The 17,409-nt window shown below is 40.5% G+C and overlaps 1 protein-coding gene across 6 annotated transcripts in view; it reads right to left on the bottom strand.

The window, feature by feature from the left end:
• Positions 1 to 17,409, bottom strand: part of MND1 (meiotic nuclear divisions 1) — a 53,081-nt gene that overhangs the window by 35,082 nt on the left and 590 nt on the right. For 3 of the 6 annotated variants that reach the window (XM_075127748.1, XM_075127749.1, XM_075127747.1), the window contains exons 2-5: positions 9,375 to 9,440; positions 7,734 to 7,791; positions 7,131 to 7,238; positions 6,482 to 6,630 (exon numbers count right to left, since the gene is read on the bottom strand). In XM_075127748.1, coding sequence (XP_074983849.1) covers positions 6,482 to 6,630; positions 7,131 to 7,238; positions 7,734 to 7,791; positions 9,375 to 9,440 — 381 coding nt within the window. Of the gene's footprint in view, positions 1 to 6,481; positions 6,631 to 7,130; positions 7,239 to 7,733; positions 7,792 to 9,374; positions 9,441 to 16,304; positions 16,590 to 17,409 lie in introns of those variants that run through there. The other 3 variants (XM_048847415.2, XM_048847417.2, XM_048847414.2) reach the window with 3 other exon arrangements.

Raw genomic sequence — 17,409 nt, 5'->3', positions numbered from 1 at the left:
GGTAAAACACTGGAATGCGTTGCCTAGGGAGGTGGTGGAATCTCCTTCCTTAGAAGTTTTTAAGGTCAGGCTTGACAAAGCCCTGGCTGGGATGATTTAATTGGGGATGGGTCCTGCTTTTGAGCAGGGGGTTGGACTAGATGACCTCCTGAGGTCCCTTCCAACCCTGATATTCTATGATTCTAATACTGGTTACATATCAACAGCTACTAAAAGTGAAAGCGTGAAATTCCATTAATTAAACAGAATTAGTAGTTTGCGCTGCTGTTGTGAGCATTGAAAACACCTTGTGCATTATCCTGCAGTATGTGCAGAACCTGGCTCGGAGATGCTAGCACGAGGATGACTGTGAGGAGGACATGGACACAGACCTTCCTGAAAGCAGGGGATGTGGCAATTGGGACATCATGGCAGCAGTGGGGCAGATTGATACAGTGGAACGTCAATTCTGGGCCTGGCAAACAAGCACAGACTGGTGGGACCGCATGATGTTGCGGGTATGGGATGATTCCCGGTGATTGAGAAACTTTTGCATGCGTAAGGCCACTTTCATGGAACTTTGTGAGTTGCTTTCCCCCACCCTGAAGCGCAGGAATACCAAGATGAGAGCTGCCCTGACAATTGAGAAGCCAGTGGCGATAGCCCTGTGGAAGCTTGCAACACCTGACTGCTACCAGTCAGTTGGGAATCAATTCGGAGTGAGCAAATCTACCGTGGGGACTGCTGTGATCCAAGTAGCCAATGCAATCACTGACCTTCTGCTAACAAGGGTTATATAGAACTTTATAAACCACACTAATGCCAACATAAGAAGATACCATCAAGTATATTCATAGCCCTAGTATCACAATAGGACAGCCAATAGTTACAGTACACATAGTTTCGTTACTGGCCCAACCATGTGCCTAATCTGCTCACACTGAAGTTTAGGCAAAAGTTTTAATCCATTTAATATGTATAATGTTAATTTTGTATCATTCTAGTCATGTGGTACCAACTTATATATTTAGACTTCTGTAGGGTATTTAACATCAACATTACCACCTTAATCAGCCAAACTTATAATCACATCAAAAAATACCAAATTAGTTTGACAAGATTTATTTTCCATAAACCTTTGCTGATTGGCATTAATTATATTAGTATCCTTTTAATTCTTTATCAACCAAGTCCCATATCAGCTATTCCACTATTTTGCTTTGGATCAATATCAAGTTGACAGATCTATATTTATTCAGGTTGTTCCATTTATTCTTTTTAAATATTTACACATTAGCTTTCTTCCAGTTCCCTGAACTTCCCCAGTGTTCCAAGACTTACTGAAAACCAACAATGATCCACAAAACTCCTTGGTCAACTCTTTTAAAATTCTTGCTTGCAAGTTATCTGGACCTGCAGCTGGGAAAAGTTTGGAAGAGAATAAAATCTTTTTGTCTATTCCCATCAAAAAAAAAAATTGTTTAGAAAACAGTTGTTCAACTCTGTCAGTAATCTTTCTCTTGGCAGAGACATAGAGGTTCATTTGGTACTACTTATTCTGTAGGCTATTGGAAACAAGATTTGTTGCAGACACCATGTGATTGAAGATGTTTGCCAACTCTATTATTCACACTTCTTCTTGTGGTTCTCAAGAGGGAAGCTGGGTTAGAAAGCAGTGGTAAAATCCTGACCCTACTTAAGTCAATGGGAGTTTTGCCATGGACTTCAACGAGGCCATGATTCCACCCTGGGTGTTTAGCAGAAAACCAAGAGCAAGATGGGAAACTAAAAAACAAAAGCACCCGAACAACAGTGACACCCACAATGAAAAGGGAATTAAAACCAAAGTTAATTGCCATGTTGCTGATTGCAGAACAGGATCACTGCCTAGAATGTACTCACGCTGTCCACTAAGAACTGAGAAAAAAGGATGGGGAAGTGTCTACTAAGTGACCAAAGGCATTATGACTTTTGGGGGGGGCGGGGGGGAGTTTCTTCAAAGAAAATATCCATTTAAAAACAAACAATGATTTAATCTTGAACTCTTTACGTGATTACTGGAGAAACAAGCTACTTTCAAGGGAGGCCAAAATAAAAGTATTGGAACAGTATTTTCTGCTCTCTGTGGACCTTCTAGTAATTTATAGTTACTGCACTGAATTTGGAAATGCTTTGAAAGAGGAATATTTAAGTCTTGCCTACCCCTAGCATTTTTCAAGAAATCGCACACTGTTGCAGGTCCACCAGCGACAGCAAAGGTAAAAGCACAAGTATAGAATTCCAGCATTTTTACTACTGTGTCCCAACATCACTTTTGATAATGCAATGGAGTTTTCCTGAAAAAACAAACGTGTACATAGCCGTAATGAAAGCTGAACCACAACACTGATATCCAAGAATAAAGTTTCTTATTTTCTTGGTTCTGAATAGATGAGTCAGATTCCATTGCTGGTGATCAGCTGAAAAATTTGGGTGTGGTTTAGTAATTCCTAAAAGACTGAAACAAGTGTTAAATTGCAAAAGCAGTTGTTAAACTGACTGCCCCTAGGCTTGTCTTCACTAGGATTTCAAAATGTGTTAGAACATGTTAGCAAACACCTATTCTAAAACTCTAGTGTAGACTTTAACATATGCTAGCTGGTCAGGCTGAAGCATAGGCTTAATTGTTGAGTTACACCAGGGAGGAATTTAGCCCATTGTTTCACATTTACAGAAACGTCTGTGTCACAACTCACTGTTTGTTTTGACTAATAGAAAGCTGTGTTATTAGATCATCCTAGTTAACACATTCTAAAGCTGAAGAAAGAGGTTTAGGCCAGGTCTACAGTAAAGACCTATACTGGTGTGAAAAATCCACACCTCTGAGCTATATAGTAATACCAACCTACCCCACCTGTTTTCTCCTCCACCCCCATGTCTTCCTCCTCCATGTTGGCAGAAAAGCATCTCCCACCAACATAGCTACCATCTCTTGGGGAGGCTGATTAACTACGCGAACAGGAGAGCTTCTCCCATCCTCATACGAGTGTCTTCACTATAGGCTACGCTACAGCTGTAGCGATGTATGTGATGAAAAGCCTTAAGCTCGCCACTTGAAAAATTAGTAGTTATATCCTGCAAGTCTTCAGCATTAACACTTCACTGAAGTAACTGGGGGGGAAAGAGTTCAACCCCGTCACACAACTATTTATTCAGGCTCTCTACAAAGGTCTTATCTACATTAGGAACACTAGGATACAAAAAAAAATCGACCACTGACAAAGCTCTTAGAGTCCTATCTTCACTACAGCCACATTTGTTACTACCAGCAAAAAATACAAGTCCTAAATATAATTTCATAGCACTAACGCAGCCAAAGACTACATAGTGTCAGTTAAATTCAGCACACTTGAGAAAGGTTCACCCTCTACCAAACCGCTATTTTTTCTCCAATATGAAAGCCTACATTTTTCAGATTCTGAAACGGATGAGGGGAGGGGACAATAAATATTACCATACAAATGGACCTGGACAAGACAGACAAAAGGGAAACATATCACACTGCACATTGTAGGCTGTATGACTATAATCAAAAGTGTGTGATGTGCTAAAGAAGTGGGATGATAACTTACGATTTGCTGCTTTACATGTTATGACATGAGAGACTTGCTGACTGGATTTGGAAAGCATTAAGAAAACATATGCAAGTGCTAGTGTAAGGAAGAATATAAACACTTAGATGTAACTAATTGTTTTAAGTCTGTAATCATAGACAGAACATTTCAACATCTAGTAAAAATAAGTGTCCAGAGAGCTACTGTTATTGAAATGCAAATTTTCTTCAGAAAGGCCTACTTACAGAATAGTGAGGATCCAGAAGGAAACAAGCAAGTCCACTTGTCTTTTCTAACTGAAGTACTATATAATTCCCTTCCCCTTCAATAACTCAGAATAATACGTCGAAGAAACCTAAAGAATGTCTTAGGCCCAGCCTATGCAGTTCTTGGACCACTATAATTACGTCAGTTAGGGGTGTGATTTTTTTCCTGAAGTAGTTACACCAGTACAACCCCTATTGTGAATGCAGGTATACTGATATAAAGGGCTCATACCAGTGTAGTTTATTCCCCTTCCCATATGAGACTAGCCATACTGATATAAAGCACCCTTATATTACTATAACTGCATATACACTAGAGTGGCAATATCACTTTCACTATACCAGTAGAGTACAACTAATGTATGTAGATAAGATCTTAAATATTCAGTGTGATTTTAATGCAGCTACTGCAGGATATTCCAAGGATAATATTCATCAATATGAGAGAGAGAGATAAGATAGGCCAGAGGGCAAAATAATGACTATAGCATATCGATTTCATTGTTCAGCTAGCAGGCTATGTGGTCTTTTAAATAAATTATACTCAGTCAGACTTGAAATGACATGTCCAAAAACAAATTTGCATTCAACAAGGCAGTTGTAATGGTGTGTTTGGGTGAACAAGGCTGGAGTTTTGGCACACACTGATTTGGTTGCTCAGTTGCTTATTTACATTGTGGCAGGTTTTTCAATTGGTCAGTTTGTAGATCTCCCAAGTTGCCTTGTCTCTATCTTATTTGGATGCTCTAATGAGGTGATGAATTTTACTACTTTTGCTAGGAACCTAATTCCAAAATAGGTCAGTGGAGGAGAGTTAAACTGATCTAGTTTTTCAAAGAATTAAAAACCTTGTTAAAATGTCAGACAGGAACCAGCACAGTGTTACCGCCCTGCGGCAAAAATGGATTTAATTTCCATCCCCCGCAGACTCAACTGGAGGCCACACCTGGAAATGCTGCAAGGTCATCCTGCTGAGGATAGCGGAAGCAGTTCACGTTATAATTTGCACTCACATCGTGCCTTTCATTTGACAATCTCAGATGTCACACAAGGATGTGAGGCTTTACAAACATTAATGAGGCCACACAACATACCTGTGAGGGAGCTGTTATTTAAACTCACTATAAAAATTGGTTTCAGAAGTGAACTGTAGCTCACGAAAGCTTATGCTCTAATAAATTTGTTAGTCTCTAAGGTGCCACAAGTGCTCCTCTACTATAAAAATTGGTGATCTGAGGCACAAAGAGGGTAAGTGACTTGCCCTGCAAGGTCAGTGGTGGAACCAGGAACAGATATGAGGGCATCATAGTCATGTTAGCATCTCTTCCAACTCATCCAAAGCACCTGCCTACATGACTGCCAATACATCTGGAACACCCTGCTCCTATTAGTGATGGTCAGGATTGCAGTGCTTCCTCCATGCTGCCTTACAGCACTTTGAAAATCACGCTGGCTTGTGAAAAACCAGAGGAATTATGGGATATTAGGAAAGGAATCATGGGAGTTTGTGAATCTGACCCAACTCTCAGTAGGTTCCAATAGCTACCCTACAATGCATCAAAAGAAAAATCCCAGAATACATAGAGCCTGGCAGCAAAACACTGGACCCAGGGGTGCCTGCCCAGAATGTGGTGGGCCTATTTTAAAAAATAAGAGCAGTCTTGTGTGGATGCTGAGATTCACAAGGGAAACAGCTTAGACCAGTTTAGATAAAGCCGAGTGGATGAAGAACTACACTGAGAAAACTCTCATGTAAACAAGGCCTCAGCTCATTCCACCTTTAGTTAAATAAGTAACATGCTCTGAAATAAATAAATTTTGTATTCATAACCCATTCACTGAAGAATCAGTTAATTGTTCCAAATCAGGGAAAGAACAGATTAAAAGAAATGTCATGTGATCAGACCATGAAGTTGCTTACAAAAAGTCGCCCTCTGAGTTTTGATTATATTTATACTCTGAATAAACAAAACTGACGAGTAGAAGTCTTTCCAGTGAACAGCAATTCAAACAAACAAGCAGAATAATTGGGTTTATTTAAAAAACAAATAGAAATAATACTGAAAATATAGAACAACAACGTTGGCTCAAAAGAGAGTCATGCACTCATCTAGAACATTGTGACCAGTTTGGTCGACTCCCCTAAACAGGAGTGCAGGGTTGGTTTGACAGGGTACCTGAGGACTAAAGCTACCAGCCAGAAACAGATACCCAAGTTAAGGCAGCACTCTGCTGGGATGTCCATTTTAGTCCTCAGAACATCACCCAGCCACAACATACAATGGCATAAAAAGGAAAATGCATACTGCCCAATAATTTAAAGATAATTCCCCAGGTAAAAATGTTTTGAATCTAAAGCAAACGGGCCACAATTTTTTTCTGCATCAATGGAACAAAAACACAAACAAAAAAATCTTCTCAACCATGGCAACATTTTTTAAAGCATCTGTGTTCTGGCTCACGAATAAGCTCTTTTTGATAAAACGGTAAAATAGCAGGAAAAAAAAACTTTATTAGCTGGGTGAAATGGACCTACTGGCAGCATGTCCTGTAACAAACTGAGATAGATATGGCAAGGACTGTAGGAAAACAGAATGCTAATACCATTCAGACAAACAAGTGCTTTTCGCAACACAAATATACCTGAGTCTCCAGTGCTTCCAATTTACGCTTCCTGGCATGAAGAGCTTTACTTGGAAAAGCCCAAAAATAATTGGAAGTTCCAATCCTATCGGTGTCCACCATACCATCATCAACTAAACTTTGCAGGATCTCCTTGACCGACATTGCGGCTAACAAAGAAAAAAAAGTCACTTTTTCTTCAGTGTATGTGTTAAGTGGTTATACTTTATTTTAAAATATGATTGCGAAGCAAGTATGTCAATGTAACAGACAATGTACTACACCTATTTTCATTTTCACTGCAGATTATTTATGTTGCTGTAGTTCTAAGCAAAGCACATAATCCACAAACACATATTTCTGAACAGCTTATTCCTTTTTCACAAGCTATCTGGAAGACACCAAAAATAAAGATCTTGTGCCACAGCCACTCCATGCAGAGAATCCCTTTGATGTCTAATGGCAATATCATGCATAGGATAGCTCACAATACGAAGACAATTTGTTCCTGAATATTTTCCATTCTGGGTCCTGACTTTTCCCCTAATCTAGACCAGTTTGGAATGTAGCAAGCAACAAAGAAAAATCATCAGAGCAGGTGAGATTAGCAATCCCCTTCCCTAAAGTACTACTTTATAGAGGGAAAACCTTCCTACAAAAGGACACTTACGTGTAAAATTGCAGGTCAGGCCTGTAGTGCTTAGTAAAGGTGAGGGGGGACCAAATGGCAGTCTCACAGTTACTTCTGTGGTGGCGGATGCTCTTTTGGTCTCTGAAGCTGCCAAGGATCTAGTTAAATGGGCCATAATCTGAAGTTGGACACCTAAATCCTTAGTTAAGCACCTAAACATATGGCATGATTCTCAGAGATGGAAGCTGTGGGTGCTCAGCAATGACTTCAGTAGGTGCTCAGCTCCTTTGAGAATCGTGCCATGTATTTAGGTAGCTAACTAGGGATACAAGTTCCAGACTTTAGACATCAGCACTTGAAAATGTTGGCCTTAATGTCCAATATAAGTTACAGCTACTAGTAACATAGGGTTGGGATGTGTGTGCATAAAATGTACAGTTTCTAAATTTACACTTGGTTAGGTCACCATGACTAACCAGTTGCAGCTAGGTATTTTTTTTCTTTTGTTTAACGTTACTGTTATAAAGATCATAAAGTCAGTGTTATGTGAAAACATGAAAATGCACACAGTATAACTAGTCCACAAAACAATTCTCAATGTCTAAACAAGTTTTAGGGAGGGGGGAAAGCATTAATACTCACTAATTCCTTTCTCTTTGGGAGCAATCTTCTCCATATCCTTTAATTGGAACACATCTTTCTGTTCAAAACACAAAAGGCACGTCAGCTCTGAATGACGGTTTCATTTAAGTCATGTCTACGTTCTTTACTAAATTAATCCCAACAAATATACAAGTACCATATCTAATGTATTTTTTCATTTCTCCAGGAAAAATATTGCATGCTCCTCAAGATAGAGCTAAAGTATTTGAAAATAAAAAGTGATTTTATTTTGTTGTAGGCTTTGTTATTTCCTCCAGTTTTTCTTTGTTACTTTAATTAATTGCTTCATGCCTAAATTTAGGCTGCTAGCTCCTCAGGGAAGAGAGCGCTGTGGCCAGATCCTCAGCCCCTAGTCTAGCTGCTTTTGCACTGCAGCATCACAATAAATTAATTTTAACAAACAAAATAAATAATATTTCAGTTACATCACAAACACAAAGGTGTCTCTGAGTTGGAGCTCCATTTCTCTTCCCCTTCCACTGCCCTCTTTTGGGTGCATTCTCATCCTTCCCTTTCCTATTTCCCAGTTTTATCCCTCTCCCATACTGTCAAATTTGAGCATCCCTAACTACCTCCCTGCCTTCTGTGGGAGCACAGAGAAACTGATGAGATTTGGAGCCTAAGGAACAAAGCAAATACTGAAAATGTCCCAAATTCCTGTTTAATTTTACTTTGCTGCTCCCTCACATATGGGCTGGAGGTTATTAAGGTACCAGGTCATGTGGCTTTGTGCATCCACCTCTGTTACACATGGCAGTCCCTTTACAGGAAAATGTTTGAGAAATACTACATAGAAGTACATCAGCAGCAATTACTGATGTTATGAGAAATCTAACTTTGGATTTCCTGACTGTTGTACCTAAATTTGAAACCGTTGCACTACCTGAAAAATAAACCTTTTTGGTTTTCGACTTAACTGTTAATAACTTATCCACTGCTGACAAGGGAATCAATAAAAGTTCAGTTGAACTGGTGCCGAACAATTTAACAAAAAGAGCATCCAAAACTCTACTTAGCACAAGCTCATCTGCACCTCTCACCAACACCTTTGATCAGCAACCGATAGTTTCACAAATGCAAGTAAGGCCACTATGTCCTAGGAAAAATAAAGCTGGCTAAAAATTTAGCAGTTTGATGGAATCACAAAGGTATTTTCCCCCTATGGTACATTAATAAAGAATAGTAATATACTGCTTTTCATTTAGTCACTCTCAAAGAACTGCATAAAGGAGATCAGTATCACTATCTGCATATTACACATGGGGAAACTGAGGCACAGAACAGGGAAGTGACTTGCCCAAGGTCACCCAGCAGGACAGTGGCAGAGCCAGGAACTGAACCTAAGACTCCTGAATCACAGTCCAGTGCCCAAGCCACTCAGTCTCTCTGGCTCCTTATGGGTGCTCCCAATGGCCAGGAAGGGGAGGGAGAGCTCAGTGGTTTGCGCATTGGCCTGCTAAACCCAGGGTTGTGAGTTCAATCCTTGAGGGGGCCATTTAGGGATCCGGGGCAAAACTTGGGGATTGGTCCTGCTTTGAGCAGGGGGTTGGACTAGATGACCTCCTGAGGTCCCTTCCAACCCTGATATTCTATGAAATATACAAAAATTAAAACACTTACTGTTTCAAAAAATATTTCCATCATACGAGTTCTCTTCTCTTCAACACTCAGTCCCCTTTTCTTGGACTACAATAGAACATGTATTCAGTACTTAGAATTAACATTTCATTCAGAATTCACATCTATTTACTCTAGAAGAACCATTTCCTTGACATCTCCCTTAATACTGTCCTACATCACAATACTCCCTAAAACAGGACTTCTTCACAAAGGAAAACCATGCCGGGCTAATCCATTCAAAATATATCAATTGTTTCAAAGATATTAAGTTTGGTACTGATATGTTGTATAATCTAGTTCATCCCCTACCTCACTGCAAGGTAGTTTTCAATGTGTTTTACTGCATCCCTATAGTTCCTTGTCTGTCTTGCCTTACTAACTCTAGAAATGGCAGTTCCAGTCTCTCTTGGTAACTGGTACCAATGCCCAATTGTCCTTAAAAAGTTATTTCTACTATTTAGTCTATAGTGTGAGACTTCTGCTTTTTGTCTGACTCATTTATTTCTGTGAATATTGTTCTTTCCTTCTTGTTAAAATGACATAGCCAATGTGAAATCTAGACCATTTTAAAGTATAAGTTAGAGTAGTTTTCAGATACTGTATCTGCCTTCAAATCACCTTTCCAATGTTGTGGATTAACAATCACATTATCTTTATTAAAAACATAAAAACAGCCATACTGGGTCAGACCAAAGGTCCATCTAGCCCAGTATTCTGTCTTCCAACTTGTGGCTAATGCCAGTGCCCCAGAGGGAATGAACAGAACAAGTAATCATTAAGGGATCCATCCTGTCACCCATTCCCAGCTTCTGGCAAACAGCGACTAGGAACACCATCTCTGCCCATCCTGGCTAATAGCCATTGATGGACCTATCCTTTATGAATTTATCTAGTTCTTTTTTAATCCTGTTATAGTCTTGGCCTTCACAACATCCTCAGGCAAGGAGTTCCACAGGTTGACTGTGCACTGTGTGTGAAAAAATACTTCCTTTTGTTTGTTTTAAACCTGCTGCCTATAAATTTCATTTGGTGACCCCTAGTTCTCGTGTTATAAGAAGGAGTAAAAAACACTTCCTTATTTATTTTCTCCACACCAGTCATGATTTTATAGACCTCTATCATATCTCCCATTATTCATCTCTTTTCCAAGCTGAAAAGTCCAAGTCTTATTAATCTCTCCTCATATGGAAGCCGTTCCATACCCCAATCATTTTTGCTGCCCTTTTCTCAACCTTTTCCAATTCCAATACATCTTTTTTGAGATGGGGTGACCACATCCACACGCAGTATTCAAGATGTTGGTGTACCATGGATGTTTAAAGAAGCAATATGATATTTTCTGTCTTATTATCTATCCCTTTCTTAATGATTCCCAACATTCTGTTCGCCTTTTTGACAGCCACTGCACATCGAGTGGATGTTTTCAGAGAACTATCCACAAGGACTCCAAGATCTCTTTCTTGAGTGGTAACAGCTAATTTAGACCCCATCATTTTATATGTAGAGTTGGGGTTATGTGTTCCAATGTGCATTACTTTGCATTTATCAACATTGAATTTCATCCGCCATTTTGTTGCCTATTTACCCAGTTTTGTAAGGTCCCTTTGTAACTCTTCAGTCTGCTTTGGACTTAACTATCTTGAGTAGTTTTGTATCATCTGAAAATTTTGCCCCCTCACTGTTTCCGCCTTTTTCCAGATTATTTATGAATATATTGAATAGTACTTGTCCCAGTACAGACCCCTGGGGGACACCACTATTTACTTCTCTGCATTCTGAAAACTGACCATTCATTCCTACCCTTTGTTTCCTATCTTTTAACCAGTTACCAATCCATGAGAGAACCTTCCCCCTTATCCCAGGACAGCTTACTTTGCTTAAGAGCCTTTGGTGAAGGACCTTGTCAAAGGTTTTCTGAAACTCTAAGTATACTATATTCACTGGATCACCCTTATCCACGTTTGTTAACCCCCTCAAAGAATTCTAGTAGATTGGTGAGGAATGATTTCCCTTTACAAAAACCACGTTGGCTCTTTCCCAACAAATTATGTTCATCTGTGTGTCTGACAATTTTGTTCTTTACGATAGTTTCAACCAATTTGTCCAGTACTGAAGTTAGGCTTACCGGCCTGCAATTGCCAGGATCACCTCTGGAGCCCCTTTTAAAAATTGGCATCACATTAGCTATCCTCCAATCATTTGGTACGGAAGTTGATTTAAATGATAAATTATATATCACAGAAGTTCTGCAATTTCACATTTGAGTTCCTTCAGAACTCTTGGGTGAATGCCATCTGGTCCTGGTGACTTATTACTGTTTAATTTATCAATTTGTCCCAAAATCTCCTCTAAGGACACCTCAATCTGGGACAGTTTCTCAGATTTGTCACCTAGAAAGAATGGCTCAGGTTTGGGAATCTCCCTTATATCCTCAGCCATGAAGACTGATGCAAAAAATTCATTTAGTTTCTCTGCAATGACCTTATCACCCTTGAATGCTCCTTCAGCATCTCAGTCATCCAGTGGCCCCCTTGGTTGTTTAGCAGGATTGCTGCTTCTGATGTTCTTAAAAATAACTGCTATTACTTTTTGAGTCTTTGGCTAGTTGTTTTTCAGATTCTTTTTTGGCCTTCCTAATTATATTTTTACACTTCATTTGCTTGAGTTTATTCTCCCTTCTATTTTCCTCATTAGGATTTAACTTCCACTTTTTAAAGGATGCCCTTTTGCCTCTCATTGCTTCTTTTACTTTGTTGTTTAGCCATGGTGGCACTTTTTTGGTTCTCTGTTTTTTAATTTGGGGTATACATGTAAGTTGAGCCTCTATTATGGTGTCTTTAAAAAGTTTCCATGCAGCTTGCAGGGATTTGACTTTTGGCACTGTGCCTTTTAATTTCTGTTTAACTAACTTCCTCATTTTTGTGTAGTCCCCTTTCTGAAATTAAATGCTACTGTGGTGGGCTGCTGTGGTGTTTTCCCCACCACAGGGATGTTAAATTTTATTATATTATAGTCACTATTACCAAGAGCTTCAGCTATATTCACCTCTTGGAACAGATCCTGTGCTCCGTTTTTCAAATATTTTTCTTTTCATCATGTGTCAAACAATTAGCAGGGGAAACTGATTGAATATACAGGGAAACACTGGAACGGATTATATACAAATATAATACAGAAAAGTAAAACTGAAAAGTATTTTCCTCTCCAATCTCTGTCAATTATATTGAGTGTTCATAGATACTAAGGTCAGAAGGGACCATTATGATCATCTAGTCCGACCTCCTGCACAATGCAGGCCACAGAATCTCACCCACCCACTCCTGCGATAAACCTCTCACCTATGTCTGAGCTACTGAAGTCCTCAAATTGTGGTTTAAAGACTTCAAGGAGCAGAGAATCCTCCAGCAAGTGACCCATGCCCCTGCTACAGAGGAAGGCGAAAAACCTCCAGGGCCTCTTCCAATCTGCCATGGAGGAAAATTCCTTCCTGACCCCAAATACTGCAATCAGCTAAACCCTGAGCATATGGGCAAGATTCACCAGCTAGATACCCAGGAAAGAATTTTCTGTAGTATCTCAGATCCCACCCCATCTAACATCCCATCACAGGCCATTGGGCCTATTTACCATGAATATTTAAAGATCAATTAATTACCAAAATCATGTTATCCCACCAAGTGTTACTTGTAACAACAGCATATAAAATATTTCTAAGCAGAAATGTGACTTTTTAAGTTGATAGTGTCCCTTTAAAGCCCATAGGAAGAAAGTGCTAGTGCATCACATTATGTACCGGAAAAATATGCTGCATAATCTTCATATACTAAAAAGAATCCTTAAAAACACTCATCAGTGGGAAAGTGAATTTGGGGAGTTCCTAGAAAAGGTAAGTAGCATTCAGGGACACATAAAACTTTGAAAGGAGAGAATCATGCCTTGCCTCAGCTATTCATAGCATATCAAAGCTGCAGTAGATTGAAAGTGATGGAATTCTTGTCAGTTTCATGGCTTTTTCACTTTGAAACAGGTTATATGCAAGAGCAACAAATGTTTGCATTTATCATCTGTGGTCATGGACAAGGGCCAGATTGCTTTGGATTTTTTTTAAGTTATATTGTACAAAATTTTAATTTTGGAAGATAATTTATTCAGCAGTCACTTATGCATCAATTTAAAACAATTAATTCACTGTAATAAAGTTTATTTGACTAAAGCCTTGTTAAATTTTGTATTTTTTTTACATAAACTCTTCCCATCTGATTTATTCAACTCTGCCACATACCTAAATTGGTGACATCACAACTAGTTATTATGAAAGAGATTTTGATGTTACAAACACTTGTATATGGCACTGCTGTATAAATAAGAACAGCAGATTGACTAGAAGTTAATAAGGGTTCTATTTTTCCCCAAATATCTTGGTAATCGGCAATGATGGGAACAAAAATATGTAAATACAACATGACATTTTAAATCATGTTTTGGTAGCATGCAGTATTATTAAGTTTACTCAAGTTTACTTAAGCATGGAAGTCATTCTTGATGTTCATGGGGCTGTGTGGACAGTATAACCACAATCAAGCTACTATAAGTTCTGTTCACACCTGGATGTATGGGAAACTGCCCATGTAAATCCCACAAAACCTTTTTGTGTTCCAATTTTGGCTATGCTACTCATCACTGGGCCTAATGGATCAGTGTTCATATTGCACTCCCCATCAGTACCCAGCCCAAAGCCAGGTAAGCTAATGATCCAACCAGCGGACCAAATTCAGTGATGAATCCTGGTCACGTGCCATCTGAGGCACACTACACATATGCTAAGAAGACTGGGCCTAGTGCAAGTTATTTTTACATGACCTGTTATAACAGTGGTGGCCTCCAGCTAAAATTAGTTTGGTCCACATGCAACTAACAGGGAGGAAAAACATAAAACAGATGCAGCTTTAAAAGATTTTATTGGAAATATGGAGTGCAGCTAATCAATATTGCATTGACCAGTGCTACAGAAACATAAATTAAATTAGAATTTATATGGGAAAAATCCTGACATTTAAATTCTTGAATTCACCTTTTAGACAGAGAAGGATTAAAAGTAATTATATGAAGCTGTTATACAAAAACACTACCATCCATTTTCAATAGAAGATGGTATGAGAAAAATTACTGGGAAAACTTTACCCACCTCTGCCTCATCTCAAGTGGCAGAGAAAATAGAGAGATGAAAAGCAACATGAAGGAGACCAATCATATGTAGAGAAACAAAGGCCTTACCAGAACACATTATTAACAGTAAAACCTATCAGATCACTATCACTTTTCATCAACAGGTCTCAAAGCACTTCATAACCTTTAACATATTTATCTTCACAAACCTCTGTGAAATAAGGAAATACTATTATCCCTATTTTACAGCTGGAACTGAGGCACAGAAAAGCTAAGAGACATGCCCAAGGTCACAGAGGAAGTCGTGTGCAGACCAAGGAGCTGAACTAAAATCTCCCAAGACCTAGGCTAGTTCTCTAATCACTGGTCCACTCCTCCTCTCATTGGGTAATGAGGCAAGCATCCAATAACCTATATCTGATGATTCAAAGTTGATAGAAGAGCACTATAATGCACCTACCCAGCTTTGTAAGGTTCAACTCTCAAAGCCTCTAAGATCCTCTCATGATTCAAGTTCAGTTCTCTCCACATTTCTAGCCTGCCTACATCTCTGCTCTTTTCTCCTCCTACAACCAGTTCTTGCTCCCTACAATCTATCCAACTGTTTCTCTTTACCACTTCCTTTGTCATAACCCCAATCCCAGCTGCAACTCCAAGGAAACAGCAGCTGGTTTCATCATGGAGAAAATCCCCTTCCCTAACAGGGCCTCTCAATTGTTTTAAGCCTATTTTAAACTCTACATTGAAAGTTTGTGATGTCATTAGTAAAGTTTGGAATTTTGAGCCAAATTCCAAGCAAAGGAACATAAGGATTTGCCATACTGACTAATCAGTCCATTTACTCCAGTATCCTGTCTTTGGCAGGGGAGGGTACCAAATGCAGGTACAAAAAACCCAGTAATGGACAATCATGGGATAATCTGCTCATGCTGGATGTTTCTTCCTAACCTCTGGAAAGTGGTGGCTATTTCATGCCCGACATAATATAACCAGGGACACTCTTTATCCCTATAAATGTGGAGCCCCCTTTTTTTTAATCTTGTTAAACTTCTGGCCTCAATGAGATTTTGTGGTATTGAGTTCCACAAGTTAATTACACCCTATGAAATCCCATTAAAAGTCAACATTTTTAATGGGTGAAATCAATGGGGTTATGCAGGATTTAACTCACTTCAAAACTGGGGCAGTCCGCATTTTCTCCTCTAGTACAAGACCTGGTGTTTAGGTATTGGCTAATACACTAAACTTGTAGCGACTTGGTTCTTGTCTGAACCGCCCCCCCTTTTTAAACCCGACTAAAGAAGCTGGCCTGGAGCCCCTGCGAGTGAGCGGCGGCGAGGGGGTGGCTGCAGGCGCCGCGCGCGGACCGGAACACACCGGGCCAGGGCCAAGGCCAGGGCCAGGGCTGTGGGGCCACGGGTCGGACTCCGGGCACCTGCAGAGGGGCCGCGCCGGGTGGCCACGGGTGAGGGGCCCAGCAGGATCGGGGGGGGGGGGGCGGGTCTAGGAAAGCCCAGCACAGACCAGGCGGCTACGGGCACACCCCTTCTGCCCATTGCACGGGGCGGGCCAGGCGGCCACGGGCCCCCCCAGTCACCCCATCTGCGCGCCCAGGCCATAAACCGAGCAGCGCCTCCGACAGGCTCGGTAGCGGCTGGCTCTGGGGAGGGCCCCGGAGCTCGGTTCCCGCAGGGGCGCCCGGGCAGCCGCTCGCCGAGGGCCCGCGGCTCCCGGGCAGGGGGAGCCGGACCGAACGCCGCTTACCATATCGCCTCCTTCCCGCTGGAGCTGGGTGTCCGGCCCGGGGTGGCGGCAGCGCTGAGGGCCCGGCCAGGCGCCGAAATTTGATTTCCGCGCCGCCGCCAGGAGGCAAAGGGCAGCGGGAAGCCGCGGTGGGGGTGGCTCCGCTTTCGCAGCTTACAGCGCCGCCTGGCGCCTCCAGAGCGGGGCCCCCTTCCCTTCGCTCCGTCTGCGTCTTCCTGCCTTGTTTAACCTGCCTCTTCATCTCTCCCTGCCCCTGCCTCGGCCCCTGGGTGCAGCCTCACAGCCAGTTTTTTGCACACCCCAATTCAAAATGGACATCACGTGAAAGTTGCCGGAATTCATTTCCCTGACTCATCTCCCTGCTCGATCTCCCGCTGTAGGTCTCCAAAAATTAAGCAGACCTCCCTGAAGGTGCCTCTGTTTTTCATAGCCAAGCATGCGAAAGTGCCTACAGTAAAACTTTTTATTAAAGCTAACGCTGAAATTATCTAATACACAGGTTAAGGGAAGAGTGCCTACACATCTGGGTATAATGCTTACATGATCCAAAAGTACAAAGTTTGGTTTAAAAGTCATAAAATATATACATAATCTGCAATATCCCAAATTAAGGTTAATAAATTTAACAATACAATTAAAATATTAGCATCCAAATATTCAGATACATCACTCATAAAAATTTATACTCAGAGTAGCTTGTGGAAAGCAAATAGAGCAATAGTGACAGATTGTCCCTCAGTTATAGAGAATTTAGGGTAGGGTGTCCCTCAGTAAATACATGATCCTTCTGTCCAGGAGCAGCCAAATTACCCCCTCTGTTTGCATCAATTTATACTTCATGGTTTGTACAACAGCTTTATATTGAAGTCACATCCATTGATCTGATACAACTCAAGCTAATAAGCAAAATTCAAATTTAAGATAATAATAAACTAGATGTTCCAGCTGACCCACCCACAGAGAAATGTTCTAAGGATTTTGGAGTTTGATTCCTTGTAGGTCAAAGAACAGCCAATTCCAGGATTCTGGATTAATTTTTAAATATTTCTGAAAAGCATATGCATTTTTTAAATTTCTTTTAGAAGAGAAGATTTTATTAACAGAT

This window comes from Caretta caretta, chromosome 4, assembly GCF_965140235.1.
Source record: "Caretta caretta isolate rCarCar2 chromosome 4, rCarCar1.hap1, whole genome shotgun sequence".
Taxonomy (NCBI): domain Eukaryota; kingdom Metazoa; phylum Chordata; order Testudines; family Cheloniidae; genus Caretta; species Caretta caretta.
Note: the sequence above shows the minus strand (reverse complement) of the source record. Positions and strands in the feature narration are given on the sequence as shown.